Raw genomic sequence first — 15058 nt, forward strand, 5'->3', positions numbered from 1 at the left:
TAAAACATCTCAGTGGTATGGCATGAAGGAACAGCTGGTCGGAAGGCAGAGGAGATTATTTCATTTTACTAACAGCACTGGAGAGTGAGAGAGATGTCAAGCATGCAGTGTATTGGGTGGATAACTGCACCCCAAAAAATACAAATAAAATGTTTTATTAGCAACCTCATGGTCATTTAAAAAATAATTGTATTACCCTACATCATACTTCGATCATGTTCCATCATTATATATTACAAGAAGATCTCTCTCTTTTTTCATGTAATTCAAACAATTTCAGTGCTGCTTTTCACATTTATTCTTATAACAAGACATGGGCTACTTGTCAAACACAGCATGTAATGTGACTAATGCAGAACCTACATCTCTATGTAAATGCAACTGGTATCTTAGTGGAAGACACACAAAGGATGCAGCTTCAACTCTGTTACACTGTCAGTAGTTACACTGCTCTTGTATTAATAGCATAAATGAGAAGTATAGTAAACTAACAAATGAAAATGGCAGATACTGCTCTTTGCTTTGGTATTACCCTGCAATTTATAACATATCATGCCAAGGAAGAAGGCAGTAACTGCCGTTTAAGGGTCAAAGGTCATGGCAGAGGTCAGGGTCAACATTAATAAAAAATGTACTCATAGTAAGGCAACAGATCATTACATCTCCAATGTTCACKCTAGAATTAATTTGGCTGGACAATTAAAAAACTTTGAAGCCATTCTCAGTTCCACTCTATGASCAGTTACTGCCTTTTTGCTTGGGAGMGCAGTAATCATATTTCTATAGCGTTTTTTGTATCATTCTTGTTGAAAATTCTGTTTATCTGTTGTTAGTGATTTTTGTAATTTGAATATGTTCTGTCTTTTTTTGTCTCTTTAGCTAGCAAACGTTAGCTACCAGTACCTAGCTAACGTTAGTGCTAATGACGTTAACGTTATTAGTTGTTGCGGCATCTTTATTGAAAGTTAGGAAATTAAGATTTCATTGAACCTTCTAGTGGGCTTCGACGTCTGAAGAAGGGAGCAGTACCTTTGCTATTCCAGTGGAATAACTACCCTGTCCAAGAGATCCTCATGTCACTGATGGGAAGCATCAACTGCATCTGGGCTGTGGCTTGSCTTCTCACAAAACTACCAGTGTGGGCCTCTTGTGAAGGCATGGGCCAAGGAGCAATGAGCTACTACTGCATTGCATCTTCCCTTTTTTTGCCGTGACCATKCACATTGTCTAACATCCTGTAGTCCATTTATTGATAATAAACACCTCTGCTTATACTCCAAACAATGTTATAGAGTTTTTATTTACAGTGACAAGAGAACAGAAAAATGTAAGTATTATTTAAAATATTTTCTTTATTAATTGCAGACAGATTCGTTTTGTTTCCCTTTCATTAATTGAAAGACAAAGGAGCCCGCCCCTTGTTATTTAGTCTTTCCTGCCTAAGAACTTTTGCATGTATCAGTCACCCTTCTCTCTAATTAGTGAGAACGCCACTGGGTCTTTATGTATTCTCTCACCTGAAGAGACTATGTGAAGCTGGTCGTCTTCACAGAACACACATGTGCAGCCTTGAAAGTTGCTCTCTATTCTGTAGCCATCCATAGGCAGTGAAGGGAATGGMGGTGTCTCCTTATGGTGAACTATGTGTCYCGTTGTGATTAAAGGCTGCTGGTAAGACAGGAGTCTCCCCACCTGTACCTTTCCAAAGTGGGAGTCGACTAAAAGCTTATCATGTGAAATATAATGGTACATTTGTGACGAACTCCAGACCAGCCATTGCATTGACAGCCGCTATTGGGTTAGCTAGCTGGCCACTGACATTCATCCTAGCTTTACTATCAACTGGCAAGCTTTATCAGGCAGCTTTAGATGCAAGGGGAAACCGGATATATTTGCTAGTGAACCATCTGAATGGTGAAGTTGATATAAATTCCATTACTTAGCTAGCGATCTAGCTAAATTTAAAGTACTGGGGGAAAGCTAGCTAACTAACTCCCACCATCACTGAAATGTAGCTAATGTTAGCTAGGTTTCTAGAAAATAAAAACTATATATTTGTTAGCTATATTTTAAAGACTTGTTACTTTTGAACACTTGTCAAACTACTTCATTCCACTGCCTGTTTTATTGATGAATTAGTGACTGAAAAGTTGTAAAGAAAAATGCCCCTCCCAATTTCACTGCAAATAGACTACTAGGCTGTATTGGTTGGGTATCATTTGGCTGGTGTGCACATTACATGAGTGTTTAATTAGCCAACTTACTGACTGACTGGGCATATTGTTTTTCATGTTTTTGTTATTGCATTTCAGGTGGAGCAGGAGTAAGATCACTAGAAAGCAGRATGCTGCCAGGCCACCACAGGACCCTAGAGGTATTAGTCAATGCATATGAACTCATTGCATTTTGACTATGCTAGTACTTCCTGGTTTGGGGGCTTATCTAAACTTATGAAGGGGAAGCTCCAGATAGCCCAGAATAAGCTGATCAGGGTAGTATTGAAGGTGAGTCCACGTACTCACATAGGCAGGAGCTGCTTTCAGGAACTAAACTGGCTGCCTGTTGAGGCTAGGGTGTCCCAGATTAGACTAGGTTTGGTTTACAGGAGTATTTATGGTCCTGCGCCCAGATATCTAAGTGATTACTTTCCTCGTGTTAGGGATGCACACAATCACAGCACCAGATCAGGTGTTGCTGATGTGTGCTTATACAGGTTCAGGAGTAATGCTGGGAAAGGTACTTTCTTGTATACTGGAGCCTCAGAATGGAATGAGTTGCCTCTGCCTATAAAAACAATGTCCTCTCTGGACAGCTTTAAAAATAAAGTAAAAATATGTTTGTCTTCTNCCACTGGGTCTTTATGTATTCTCTCACCTGAAGAGACTATGTGAAGCTGGTCGTCTTCACAGAACACACATGTGCAGCCTTGAAAGTTGCTCTCTATTCTGTAGCCATCCATAGGCAGTGAAGGGAATGGMGGTGTCTCCTTATGGTGAACTATGTGTCYCGTTGTGATTAAAGGCTGCTGGTAAGACAGGAGTCTCCCCACCTGTACCTTTCCAAAGTGGGAGTCGACTAAAAGCTTATCATGTGAAATATAATGGTACATTTGTGACGAACTCCAGACCAGCCATTGCATTGACAGCCGCTATTGGGTTAGCTAGCTGGCCACTGACATTCATCCTAGCTTTACTATCAACTGGCAAGCTTTATCAGGCAGCTTTAGATGCAAGGGGAAACCGGATATATTTGCTAGTGAACCATCTGAATGGTGAAGTTGATATAAATTCCATTACTTAGCTAGCGATCTAGCTAAATTTAAAGTACTGGGGGAAAGCTAGCTAACTAACTCCCACCATCACTGAAATGTAGCTAATGTTAGCTAGGTTTCTAGAAAATAAAAACTATATATTTGTTAGCTATATTTTAAAGACTTGTTACTTTTGAACACTTGTCAAACTACTTCATTCCACTGCCTGTTTTATTGATGAATTAGTGACTGAAAAGTTGTAAAGAAAAATGCCCCTCCCAATTTCACTGCAAATAGACTACTAGGCTGTATTGGTTGGGTATCATTTGGCTGGTGTGCACATTACATGAGTGTTTAATTAGCCAACTTACTGACTGACTGGGCATATTGTTTTTCATGTTTTTGTTATTGCATTTCAGGTGGAGCAGGAGTAAGATCACTAGAAAGCAGRATGCTGCCAGGCCACCACAGGACCCTAGAGGTATTAGTCAATGCATATGAACTCATTGCATTTTGACTATGCTAGTACTTCCTGGTTTGGGGGCTTATCTAAACTTATGAAGGGGAAGCTCCAGATAGCCCAGAATAAGCTGATCAGGGTAGTATTGAAGGTGAGTCCACGTACTCACATAGGCAGGAGCTGCTTTCAGGAACTAAACTGGCTGCCTGTTGAGGCTAGGGTGTCCCAGATTAGACTAGGTTTGGTTTACAGGAGTATTTATGGTCCTGCGCCCAGATATCTAAGTGATTACTTTCCTCGTGTTAGGGATGCACACAATCACAGCACCAGATCAGGTGTTGCTGATGTGTGCTTATACAGGTTCAGGAGTAATGCTGGGAAAGGTACTTTCTTGTATACTGGAGCCTCAGAATGGAATGAGTTGCCTCTGCCTATAAAAACAATGTCCTCTCTGGACAGCTTTAAAAATAAAGTAAAAATATGTTTGTCTTCTCTATTCTCCATATGAATAACCCATATGATGTAACTGCAATGAGATAGATGTTCTTCTTCTTCTATGTTTGTGTTTTATTTCACTGCTATACTGTGTTTGATCTTGTCTAGCCATCTTGTCTCAAGAGGACCACAATGGAAATAAGTCCCAGACTTTGTGTGTTGTCCTRGATTTTATTCATGTGCATGTATGGCTTTTAAGTTTTATGTGTGCTTGTTTTTTAAAATGGTCTAATTAATAAACTAAACTAAATTGCTTTGAATTGCCCATTTATATCAATGMCACTAACAAAATGGTTGGTTTGTTCAGAAACGTGCAGTAAATGCTAACACGACTTTGGTGATGAAAGTTACATAATGTATTTATTGTCATCTCCCCATCAGGTCTCTGCATGCTGTGACAAGGGCCCGGATGGTGACATATGCTTCAAGCTGCCTGACTGAATACTGGGGCCTTCAGCAGTACCTTCTCTTTGATTACAGCAAGAGTATCCTTATGTCTCGTAGCCATTTAACATGTACTGTATGTAACCACTCAAATTCTTACAAACTTCTACGAACACAAGAACAGACTTATATTCACTTGTCTCTGGCTGTGTTCACAGGCAGCCCAATCCTGATATTTTTCCACTAATTGGTCTTTTGACCAATCCCAGATCTTTTCACATCAGATCTTTTTCAGCGCTGATCTGATTGGTCAAAAGACCAATTGGTGAAGAAAAAAAATCTGACTTGGGCTGCCTGTCTAAACACAGCCTATTGTCCTATACCTCAGGCTTGTCTGGGATATATATTTTAGTTGGCACACCTGTGTGATCTTTTATACATGAAGAATAATTTATTCACCCTGGATGAGACTTGCATTGATTTTTAGACCTCTTTGAATCAGAAGCGCCAAGTGCTATCTTGATGGAGAAAGTCTGCATGTTGTCAGATGTTTAAGTTACCATAGTAGTTAGTAAAAATGAGTACAGGCTAAAACAGTTATGGTTTTGTAACCTATTAAAAAATTAACATGAGTAGTTTATACAAAACTTMATTGCATTTGGTGGTCATCCCCTTTAATTTGTCCCTCTTAAAGCTTTGATGGTTGCATCCTTCCTCAGGGAACTGTCTGCTGATAGCTGACAACATGGTGGCAGGTGTTTTGCTGTGCTGCTCTAGAGTTCCATGGCCCAGCAGACTCACCTGGGGACAGGGGGATGGCCTRGTTCGTTTTTATAAAAGTCTGGGAGACTTTTAGAGGGAGAGGGCATGAGTTGGAGTACAGTAAATCCAATCCAACCAGTGGCCCTGGATTATATGCTACAGTATGTCATCACACAGAGACAGACAGCCATAGTGAAGGGGGTTTACATAGAGCATAAAGTATATTACCACCAGCGGACCTTGCTTCTCTGTGCTCTGGCGAGATCGCAGATAATTGGTCAGAAGGCTCTGGTGGTCCTTGGAATATTCTCTCTGTAGAACCTGTAGAGAGATGGATAGAGGTACTGAATGCTTTTGAGAGAGCAAGAGTTAACATTGACATTGTCGATTGAGGACTATAAGGGTCTGGGAGACTTTTAGAGGGAGGAGAGGGCATGAGTTGGAGTGAGTACAGTAATCATAATTCCAATCAGACATGGATGTGTAAAAGGCACTCCAACTCAATGGTTTTCAATGGGAAGGTTGTGTTTGGGGGGGGGGGGGGGGGCTAGGCCTGTGTTGTGCTGTCCGTCAGAAAATAACCCACGTCTGTAATATTGAATGAGCTTCCCAAGTTAAAAGTTTAGCTACAATTCTGCATGATAGAGAATAACATAGGTGGATCTATTTCTATCTAACCTTGTGAATAAACTCCAAGAACAAGATGATTATCCTGGTGGCTGGGAGGTTCCCAAGTTCTTGACATCTGTCTGGATGTTAGGGATATGCTTCAACCTGAGGAAAAGAGCAGTGAGGGGGAAGACCTTAACACCACTGCTTACATTTCAGTGCTGGTTCAAGTTGCTGAGAACCACAAGTACCTTTTTTAAGTTTTACATATTCATAAGCTTGATCAAGTTGTCACCAATTAATCAATGAACAGGTAGTGAAGTAGTTTGACAAGTGTTCAAAACTCAGTAACAAGTCTTTAAAATATAGCTAGCATGTTGGCAAGTATCCAGCCAGCAACCTTCACCTGTCGACGGCAACAGCGTTCACAGGCTCCTCATCTGTACAGATAACCCAATTGTGAAACATATTTTATTTAAACTGACATTATTTGTTGCTTATTTTTTTACTTCTTAGATGCATATAATGTCCAGGGCATAACCTAGCCTGGTGGATCCAGCCTGATCCCTTTGTACCGTTCTATTTCACTTCACATTTGATATTTGAAGTGAAGTAGAAAGGTGAACAAAGCGATCCAGTTGGTTCCACCAGGACCAGGCTATTTATAACCACCATTGATAGTGTGTGTGTGTGTGTGACCCACCAGTGCCTTTGATGAGGGGCCAGGAGCTGATCTATGCTGCTATGCCCATCAATGGGGCTCTGGAAAAGACCTCACCTCTTGCCTGCTCACCAACGGTCATCAATAGAGAGAACAGAAATAGGAAGGTTTAGTCTGACCTGTTCAAACTTCAACATAGTACCCGTTTGTGTGTCAGATATTACCTATCCTAACTGCCATTGGTAATAGAACAGTGACTATGTATGTGTTCACAGAAACATGTATGGAGCCAGCACATGGAGACTTGCAAGATGATGTGATGAACTCCAGACTGACAGATGGGCTTGATACTGATGTCTCTGTAGGGAGAAAGACCTGGCACCCAGCATTAACATTTTACTAGACAACTTTTACTTTTTATTTATTTTATTAAATGGTATCAGACAATATGTGGAGGGAGGAACACTGTATTCTGAACCAGGATCAGGGATCTCCTGTTGTGAAAGAGACACCACACAGGAAGGTATGGCTACTCGGACATGTTTGCTAAGGTAGCCCCAATACCCCCAGACAAAATGCAGATAGGCACAATATTTGTATCAGCTGGGAACGACAATAAAAGATGATAGGTTCACATTGTTATATCAGCAGAACAGTGCTTCTATGGTATTATGTAAAGTGTTGTTTAGTCTACATGGACCTGTGACTACATTTGAAAGTTATCAAAACAATTTGTTTTAGAATATCTACATAAATTTAGCAATTACATTCTTCTCATATTACTCTTTAGGCTAATGATCTATTCAAAGCTTCTCTATATCTGCCTGCAGTTATTGAGCTCAACTTGCAGGAGGTTTGTTTGTTGTGACTGAGTGAGGGGAAATTGTGGGAAAGGTTCTGACACCCACATCAATCTACACACCCAAGCCAACTCACGTTTGGCTTCTGTCATGGCCACCAGCATTTCTTGAGGAGCAAGCCAAAAAACAAGGCCAAATCAGCAGATGCAATTCCCCTTTAAAGCATCACACAATCTAGTACATACAGTTGATTTTATTAAAACACTATATATATATATATTGAAAAATATGTTTAAAATTTCTACCAATCGATTGTTGAAAGAACAGACGACTCTCGGGCGACCAACATTTATTTTAGTCGGGACAGGCCAAAATTTAAACTGCAATCATTTTCTCATAAAAATTGTCTTGGGGGAAAAAATAAAGTAGTTGAATGTAAGTAATATACATCAAATAGCCTACACAGTACAACCACAATATGTAACAGACTTTTTAGGCTTAAATACAATACAATGTCTGGATGCAATATTCTACCCAGGGATATTCAACACTGAAATCTGTCACTCGTCATTCCAAATGCATCTGTGGATCTTTTCAGCTGACAATACTGAAAATGAATCTGTCTTTAATGCAGGGTTTGATCTAAACACCATAAGCTATTTAGTGGAATGGTTTTTCTGCTGGTGTATCCTGAGGTAGCTCCTCTCTGAGAACCTCTTCCCACATTGCGTAGAGGTGAACAGCCTTTCTCCCATGTGGACCTAAATGTGCATCTTCAGCTAGTTCTGATGGGAAAACCTCTTCTCACACTCGGGGCAGCTTTAATATTTCTCCCCTGTGTGGACCCTCCGGTGCCTCTTCATGCTGGACGAGTGGGAGAAGCGCATATGACACTGGGTACAGCTGAAGGGTTTCTCCCCTGTGTGGACCCTCTGGTGCCTCTTCAGATTGCCAGCCTCAGCAAAACACATGTGACACTGGGTACAGTTGAAGGGTTTCACCCCTGTGTGGACCCTCTGGTGGATCTCCACCTTCTGGAGGCAGCTGAAGCCTTTGTTACAGAACATGCAGAGGAACCGTTTCTCTTTACTACTGCCTGATGTTGCTCCCCCTCCCCTCCCATTGGCCCTTTGGTCCTTTGAGTTCAATACCTGATCGAAAAGGATGCAGCCCTGTGAATCAGAAGGCCCCATCAACGTAGACACTGGGTCCCGATCCCTGAGCGTGTGTAAAGGGGAGTGGGTTGCGACATTTGGATTTGTCTCTAAGCTTTCCCTGTAATCTAAGAAATCTCTGCCTTGTGAGTGTCCTTCCCCTAAGTGAGTCTCGTCTGCATTCAAGGTCAGAGGAGAGTCGCCCTCCACTTTCACAGTCACTTCATCTATAACTATAACCTCCCCTTTCTTATTTAGGCACCCTTCAGAATATCCACTACTACTGTAATGGTTCCAGTCCCCTCTGGACAGATCAGCCTGTGTCTRTAAACCCAAGGGCATGTTGTCAGGGTCCATCTCTGTTGCGTAAGAACAAGATGGAACATCCCCACCAGTGTCTAACGTGTCACCATCACCATCTCCACGGGAATGAACCGTTCTTTGGCTCTGGTGAAATACGGGTAAGTACTCTGAACCAGGAGCAGGAGGACAGACCAGTGGTCCGAGCCCCAGTCTCTCTGGGTCTGATCTGTGGTCAGATCCTGTGTGTAAGAGCCTGTGTGTTGCAGTTAAAGTCTCCGTGTCTGTATCTGACTTGAGGACGGTGTTCGGCATTCCACTGACCTCGGTGATGCTGGGTCGGGTCCTACACGGCACTGGGGCGGAGGTGGGGTCCTCCGTGGCTACAGGGGGCTCTCTAGTCTGGATGTCTCTGCTGTGCCGTGGCTCCTTCTCTCCTTTAGTCCTCTCCTGCTTGACCCCAGGACCTGCAGCCTGACAAGAAGAGAGGAGGTTATTACCAGTTCATGAGTTGAATTGGATAACAATGTCGTAAGGAAGTCTCACAAGCTTCCCTATGGCAGATAAATGACAATGTAATCAAGTGAATAGCTGAGGGGGAGCCTTTCTGAAATAAACCAGCCACATTTGATTTATAACGTAACGGTAATATTTTATGCAACGCTATTACACTAACCTCCATCACAATAACGTGCTGGGTTGAGGTTCCACTCACCTCATCAACAGTGATTGGTTGGTTCTCTCTCCATGTATTGTGTCCGGCTGGCTTCACAAAGCTCTTGTGGCTTCCAGTGAGATGTCCTTCACCTGAGAGAGTGATTGGGGGAAAAGAGGTGGTTAGGTTAGCTTATGTCAATGCTCAATGGTATATAGAAACTAAAACAGCAAGCTCCCGCGCTCAGGTCTGTTCAACGCTGGTCCGACCAATCTGATTCCACGCTTCAAGACTGCTTCGATCACGTGGATTGGGATATGTTCCGCATTGCYTCCAACAACAACATTGACGAATATGCTGATTCGGTGAGCGAGTTCATTAGAAAGTGCATTGACGATGTCGTACCCACAGCAACGATTAAAACATTCCCAAACCAGAAACCGTGGATTGATGGCAGCATTCGCGTGAAACTGAAAGCGCGAACCACTGATTTTAACCAGGGCAAGGTGACCGGAAACATGACTGAATACAAACAGTGTAGCTATTCCCTCCGCAAGGCAATCAAACAAGCTAAGTCCCAGTATAGAGACAAAGTAGAGTCGCAATTCAACAGCTCAGACACAAGAGGTATGTGGCAGGGTCTACAGTCAATCACGGATTACAAAAAGAAAACCAGCCCCGTCGCGGACCAGGATGTCTTGCTCCCAGACAGACTAAATAACTTTTTTGCTCGCTTTGAGGACAATACAGTGCCACTGACACGGCCCGCTACTAAAACCTGCGGGCTCTCCTTCACTGCAGCCGAGGTGAGTAAACATTTAAACGTGTTAACCCTAGACCCTGGGTCTCGACCCCGCCCTGTGCAACTGGGTCCTGGACTTCCTGACGTGCCGCCCCAGGTGGTGAGGGTAGGTAACAACATCTCCACCCCGCTGATCCTCAACACTGGGGCCCCACAAGGGTGCGTTCTGAGCCCTCTCCTGTACTCCCTGTTCACCCACGACTGCGTGGCCATGCACGCCTCCAACTCAATCATCAAGTTTGCGGATGACACTACAGTGGTAGGCTTGATTACCAACAACGACGAGACGGCCTACAGGAGGAGGTGAGGGCCTCGGAGTGTGGTGTCAGGAAAATAACCTCACACTCAACGTCAACAAAACAAAGAAGATGATTGTGGACTTCAGGAAACAGCAGAGGGAGCACCCCCCTATCCACATCGACGGGACAGTAGTGGAGAAGGTGGAAAGTTTTAAGTTCCTCGGTGTACACATCACGGACAAACTGAATTGGTCCACCCACACAGACAGCGTTATGAAGAAGGCGCAGCAGCGCCTCTTCAACCTCAGGAGGCTGAAGAAATTCGTCTTGTCACCAAAAGCACTCACAAACTTCTACAGATGCACAATCGAGAGCATCCTGTCGGGCTGTATCACCGCCTGGTACGGCAACTGCTCCGCCCACAACCGTAAGGCTCTCCAGAGGGTAGTGAGGTCTGCACAACGCATCACCGGGGGCAAACTACCTGCCCTCCAGGACACCTACACCACCCGATGTCACAGGAAGGCCATAAAGATCATCAAGGACAAAACCACCCGAGCCACTGCCTGTTCACCCCGCTATCATCCAGAAGGCGAGGTCAGTACAGGTGCATCAAAGCGGACCGAGAGACTGAAAAACAGCTTCTATCTCAAGGCCATCAGACTGTTAAACAGCCACCACTAACATTTAGTGGCCGCTGCCAACATACTGACTCAACTCCAGCCACTTTAATAATGGGAATTGATGGAAATTATGTAAAAATGTATCACTAGCCACTTTAAACAATGCCACTTAATATAATGTTTACATACCCTACATTACTCATCTCATATGTATATACTGTACTCTATATCATCTACTGCATCTTGCCATCTTTATGTAATACATGTATCACTAGCCACTTTAAACTATGCCACTTAATATAATGTTTACATACCCTACATTACTCATCTCATATGTATAGACTGTACACTATACCATCTACTGCATCTTGCCAATGCCGTTCTGTACCATAACGCATTCATATATCTTTATGTACATATTCTTTATCCCTTTACACTTGTGTGTATAAGGTAGTAGTTGTGGAATTGTTAGGTTAGATTACTTGTTGGTTATTACTGCATTGTCGGAACTCGAAGCACAAGCATTTCGCTACACTCGCATTAACATCTGCTAACCATGTGTATGTGACAAATAAAATTTGATTTGATTTGATATTATACACCAGTGACAATGTCTAGAATTGTCAAGGATGTAAGGTGACACTTTAAATAACTTTTTGATATTCCATTTATAGATCAATTAATATGTTCCATGCATATATAGCCTCGTTATTGTTATATTGTGTTACTATTTACTTATTAACTGCCTTTTTGGGAAATGGCTCATAAGTAAGCATTTCACGGTAAAGTCTAGGCCTGTTGTATTCGGTGCATGTGACAAATAAGTTTATTTGATTTGCGTCATATTGTTTACAATGAGTAAATCATAGGACATTCAGAAACTGGTTAGAATATGATATTGTGTCTTTGAGCAAGATAGCTAAGTAATCAGGGGAACTATTTAAAACTATCCAAAAACGGACGACGTGTTAACCCAATTGGTTACAAAATGTACCTCTTGCCATTCCTCTGTATCGGTCGAGGATCTTGACACTACTGGGTCGACTGGCGACGACGCGCTCTCGCGTTGTRCTCTCTGCGCGCTCCCGTGCCACCTTCAGTTCCAGTAGATGTAGTTTCCTCCGCAATCCCCTGTTTTCTTTCTGGCTTTGAGTTACTTCCAGACGAAACACTGCATAGTCGTCGTCTACGAGTTTACAGATCTCTGACACGGCTGCATTCGCTAGCACCTCCATGATGGAGGCTATTTGAGTGTGAAAACCCACACAATTGGCCATTGTTAGTTAACGTTACCACCTAGCTAGATATCATCAACCAAGCCCTGTCTCCAACGCGAATTAACGACTATCTGTGGTAAGTATGTGATGCTGTGCAGTTCAATTGGTCATATTTTAAGTTCCATGGTGTTAATAAATGTCTAAATAACAACACTAAAAACGCTAACGTGAAAATTGTTCTTGGTCAACGCTTACTTCCGTTTACTACTTCTTCTTCTTCAATGGTATATTGGCTTTAACACAATTTAGTGTGCATGTCGCCACCTACTGTGTGGGATGGAAACAGGATATATTCATACAAACGACCAAAAATAAATAAATAAACTAAATCAAACTACTTTTCTGTTAAAAGTGAAACAGATCTGATCCCTACACAGGCTCAAAATGATCATAAGTCCAAACTACTTTTCTGCCGCAGCCACAATAATGTCCAGTTTCTTTGACACTTGAGCCGTGTCTGGCAATAAACACCACCTGGCAGCAAAATTGTACTACAGGCTGTGGTGCATCCACTACAATATCTTCGCAAGCGTCGCTTGTTTTCTCACCTCTTTAAATCGCATTGGAAATTTGATTGACTGCTAACTTTTGACACCTCAATCTCCTTCACCATTACAGGGCACTCCAGGAACTCAGGATCATGATCCCCACCACAATTGCAACACCGTTGTCCTTCTAAATCAAATWAAATTTTCTTTGTCACATGCGCCGAATACAACAGGTGTAGACTTGACTGTGAAATGCTTGCTTATGAGCCCTTCCCAACGATGCAGTTACATTATTTTTTATAAAAATAGTAACACGAGGAATAAAATACACAAGAATGAAGCTATAACAGAGGGAACCAGATCAATGTGCAGGGGTACGTTTTATTTAATTTATATAACCTTTATTTAACWAGGKAAGTCAGTTAAAGAACAAATTCTTCTTTACAATGATGGCCAAACCCTCCCCTAACCCGGACTAATTGTGCGCCGTCCTATGGGACTCCCGATCACAGCCAGTTGTGATACACCCCGGGATCAAAACCAGGTCTGTAGTGATGCAGTGCCTTAGACCGCTGCGCCACTCAAGGAACCCATGTATTTGAGGGAGATATGTGACACTTGGACAAAAAACTGTGGACTAGACAAAGGAGCTTATTGTGGACTACAGGAAATGGAGGTGCGCACACGCCCCCATTCATATCGACGGGGCTGTAGTGGAGTGGGTCGAGAGCTTCAAGTTTCTCTGTGTCCACATCACTAAGGACGTATCATGGTCCAAACACAGTTGTGAAGAGGTCACAACACCTCTTCCCCCTCAGGAGGATGAAATGATTTGGCATGGGCCCTCAGATCCTCAAAAAGTTCTACAGCTGCACCATTGAGAACATATTGACTGGCTGCATCACCGCTTGGTATGGCATCTYCTCGGCATCCAACCGCAAGGCGCTACAGAGGGTAGTGCATACGGCCCAGTACATCCCTGGGGCCGAACCCTGCCARCCAGGACCTCTATACCAGGCGGTGTCACAGCCACCCAAGTCATAGACTGTTTTCACTGCAACTGCATGGCAAGTGGTACCCGAGCACCAAGTCTGGGACCAAAAGGAACATGAACAGCTTCTAACAGTTAATCAAAACGGACAATTTACATTGGCCCCCTTTATTATTTATTTATCTTAATTGTTTTGCACTGACTTCCTTGCACTGGCTCTATGCACACTTGCTAGACTCTACCCACATWCTACACCGACACTCCCAACACACACACACACTACATACCCTCACACACACATTTTCACACTTCACATACACTGCTGGTACTCTGTTTATATAGCTTGATTGCCTAGTCACTTTTATCTATCCACATGTACATACTGTATTACCTCCACTACCTCGTACCCCRGCACATTGTCTCCGTACTGGTAGTCCTTGTATATAACCTCGTTATTGTTTTACTCTTTCCTTTTTTATTTAACAAATATATGTATTTTTAACTTTGCATTGCTGGGAAAAGGGCTCATAAGTAAACATTTCACTGTGAAGTCTACACCTGTTGTATTCAGCACATGTAACCAATACAATTTMATTTTATTTGAGATATGTACATAAAGGCAGGGTAAAGTGACAAGGCATCAGAATAGATAAGATTAAGAATAAAGAACAGAGTAGCAGCAGCAGCATGTGATGTGTGTGTTGTCGGTATGCGTATGTAGTGTGAATGACTACCTTATCTCTGTATCCCAGTCGAGCAGTGAATTTCAAACACAGTTTCAACCACAAAGACTAGTGAGGTTTTCAAATGTCTTGCAAAGAAGGGCACCTATTGGTAGATGGGAAAAGAAAAGCAGACATGGAATATATTTTTGTGCATGGTCAAGTTATTAATTACACTTTGGATGGTGTATCAATACACCCAGTCACTACAAAGATACAGGCATCCTTKCTAACTCAGTTGCCAGAGAGGAAGGAAACCGCTCACGGATTTCCCCATGAGGTTAATTGTGACTTTAAAACAGTTAGAGTTTAATGGCTGTGATGGGAGAAAACATTGTAGTTACTTCACAATACTAACCTAATTGACAGTGTGAAAAGAAAGAAGC

The 15058-nt window shown here is 42.5% G+C and overlaps 1 protein-coding gene and 2 long non-coding RNA genes across 3 annotated transcripts; 1 reads left to right on the top strand and 2 right to left on the bottom strand.

Moving 5' to 3' along the window:
* Nucleotides 1–4546: 4546 nt before the first annotated feature.
* Nucleotides 4547–5668, bottom strand: LOC111971757 (uncharacterized). Its single transcript, XR_002896386.2, has 2 exons — nucleotides 5580–5668; nucleotides 4547–5390 (listed from the first exon to the last, which is right to left on the bottom strand). It is a non-coding gene; the product is annotated as an uncharacterized lncRNA (long non-coding RNA).
* A 2087-nt stretch (nucleotides 5669–7755) lies between these two features.
* Nucleotides 7756–12471, bottom strand: LOC139028594 (uncharacterized). The gene is made up of 3 exons (XM_070446424.1): nucleotides 12189–12471; nucleotides 9591–9682; nucleotides 7756–9349 (listed from the first exon to the last, which is right to left on the bottom strand). Exons 1-3 carry the CDS (start codon nucleotides 12469–12471, stop codon nucleotides 8243–8245), a joined length of 1482 nt encoding a protein of 493 aa, XP_070302525.1. The 3' UTR covers nucleotides 7756–8242.
* LOC139028608 (uncharacterized) lies at nucleotides 12459–14632 on the top strand. The gene is made up of 2 exons (XR_011480812.1): nucleotides 12459–12547; nucleotides 13090–14632. It is a non-coding gene; the product is annotated as an uncharacterized lncRNA (long non-coding RNA).
* The last annotated feature ends 426 nt before the right edge of the window (nucleotides 14633–15058 follow it).

The sequence above is a fragment of the Salvelinus sp. IW2-2015 genome, linkage group LG13, assembly GCF_002910315.2.
Source record: "Salvelinus sp. IW2-2015 linkage group LG13, ASM291031v2, whole genome shotgun sequence".
Lineage (NCBI taxonomy): Eukaryota > Metazoa > Chordata > Actinopteri > Salmoniformes > Salmonidae > Salvelinus > Salvelinus sp. IW2-2015.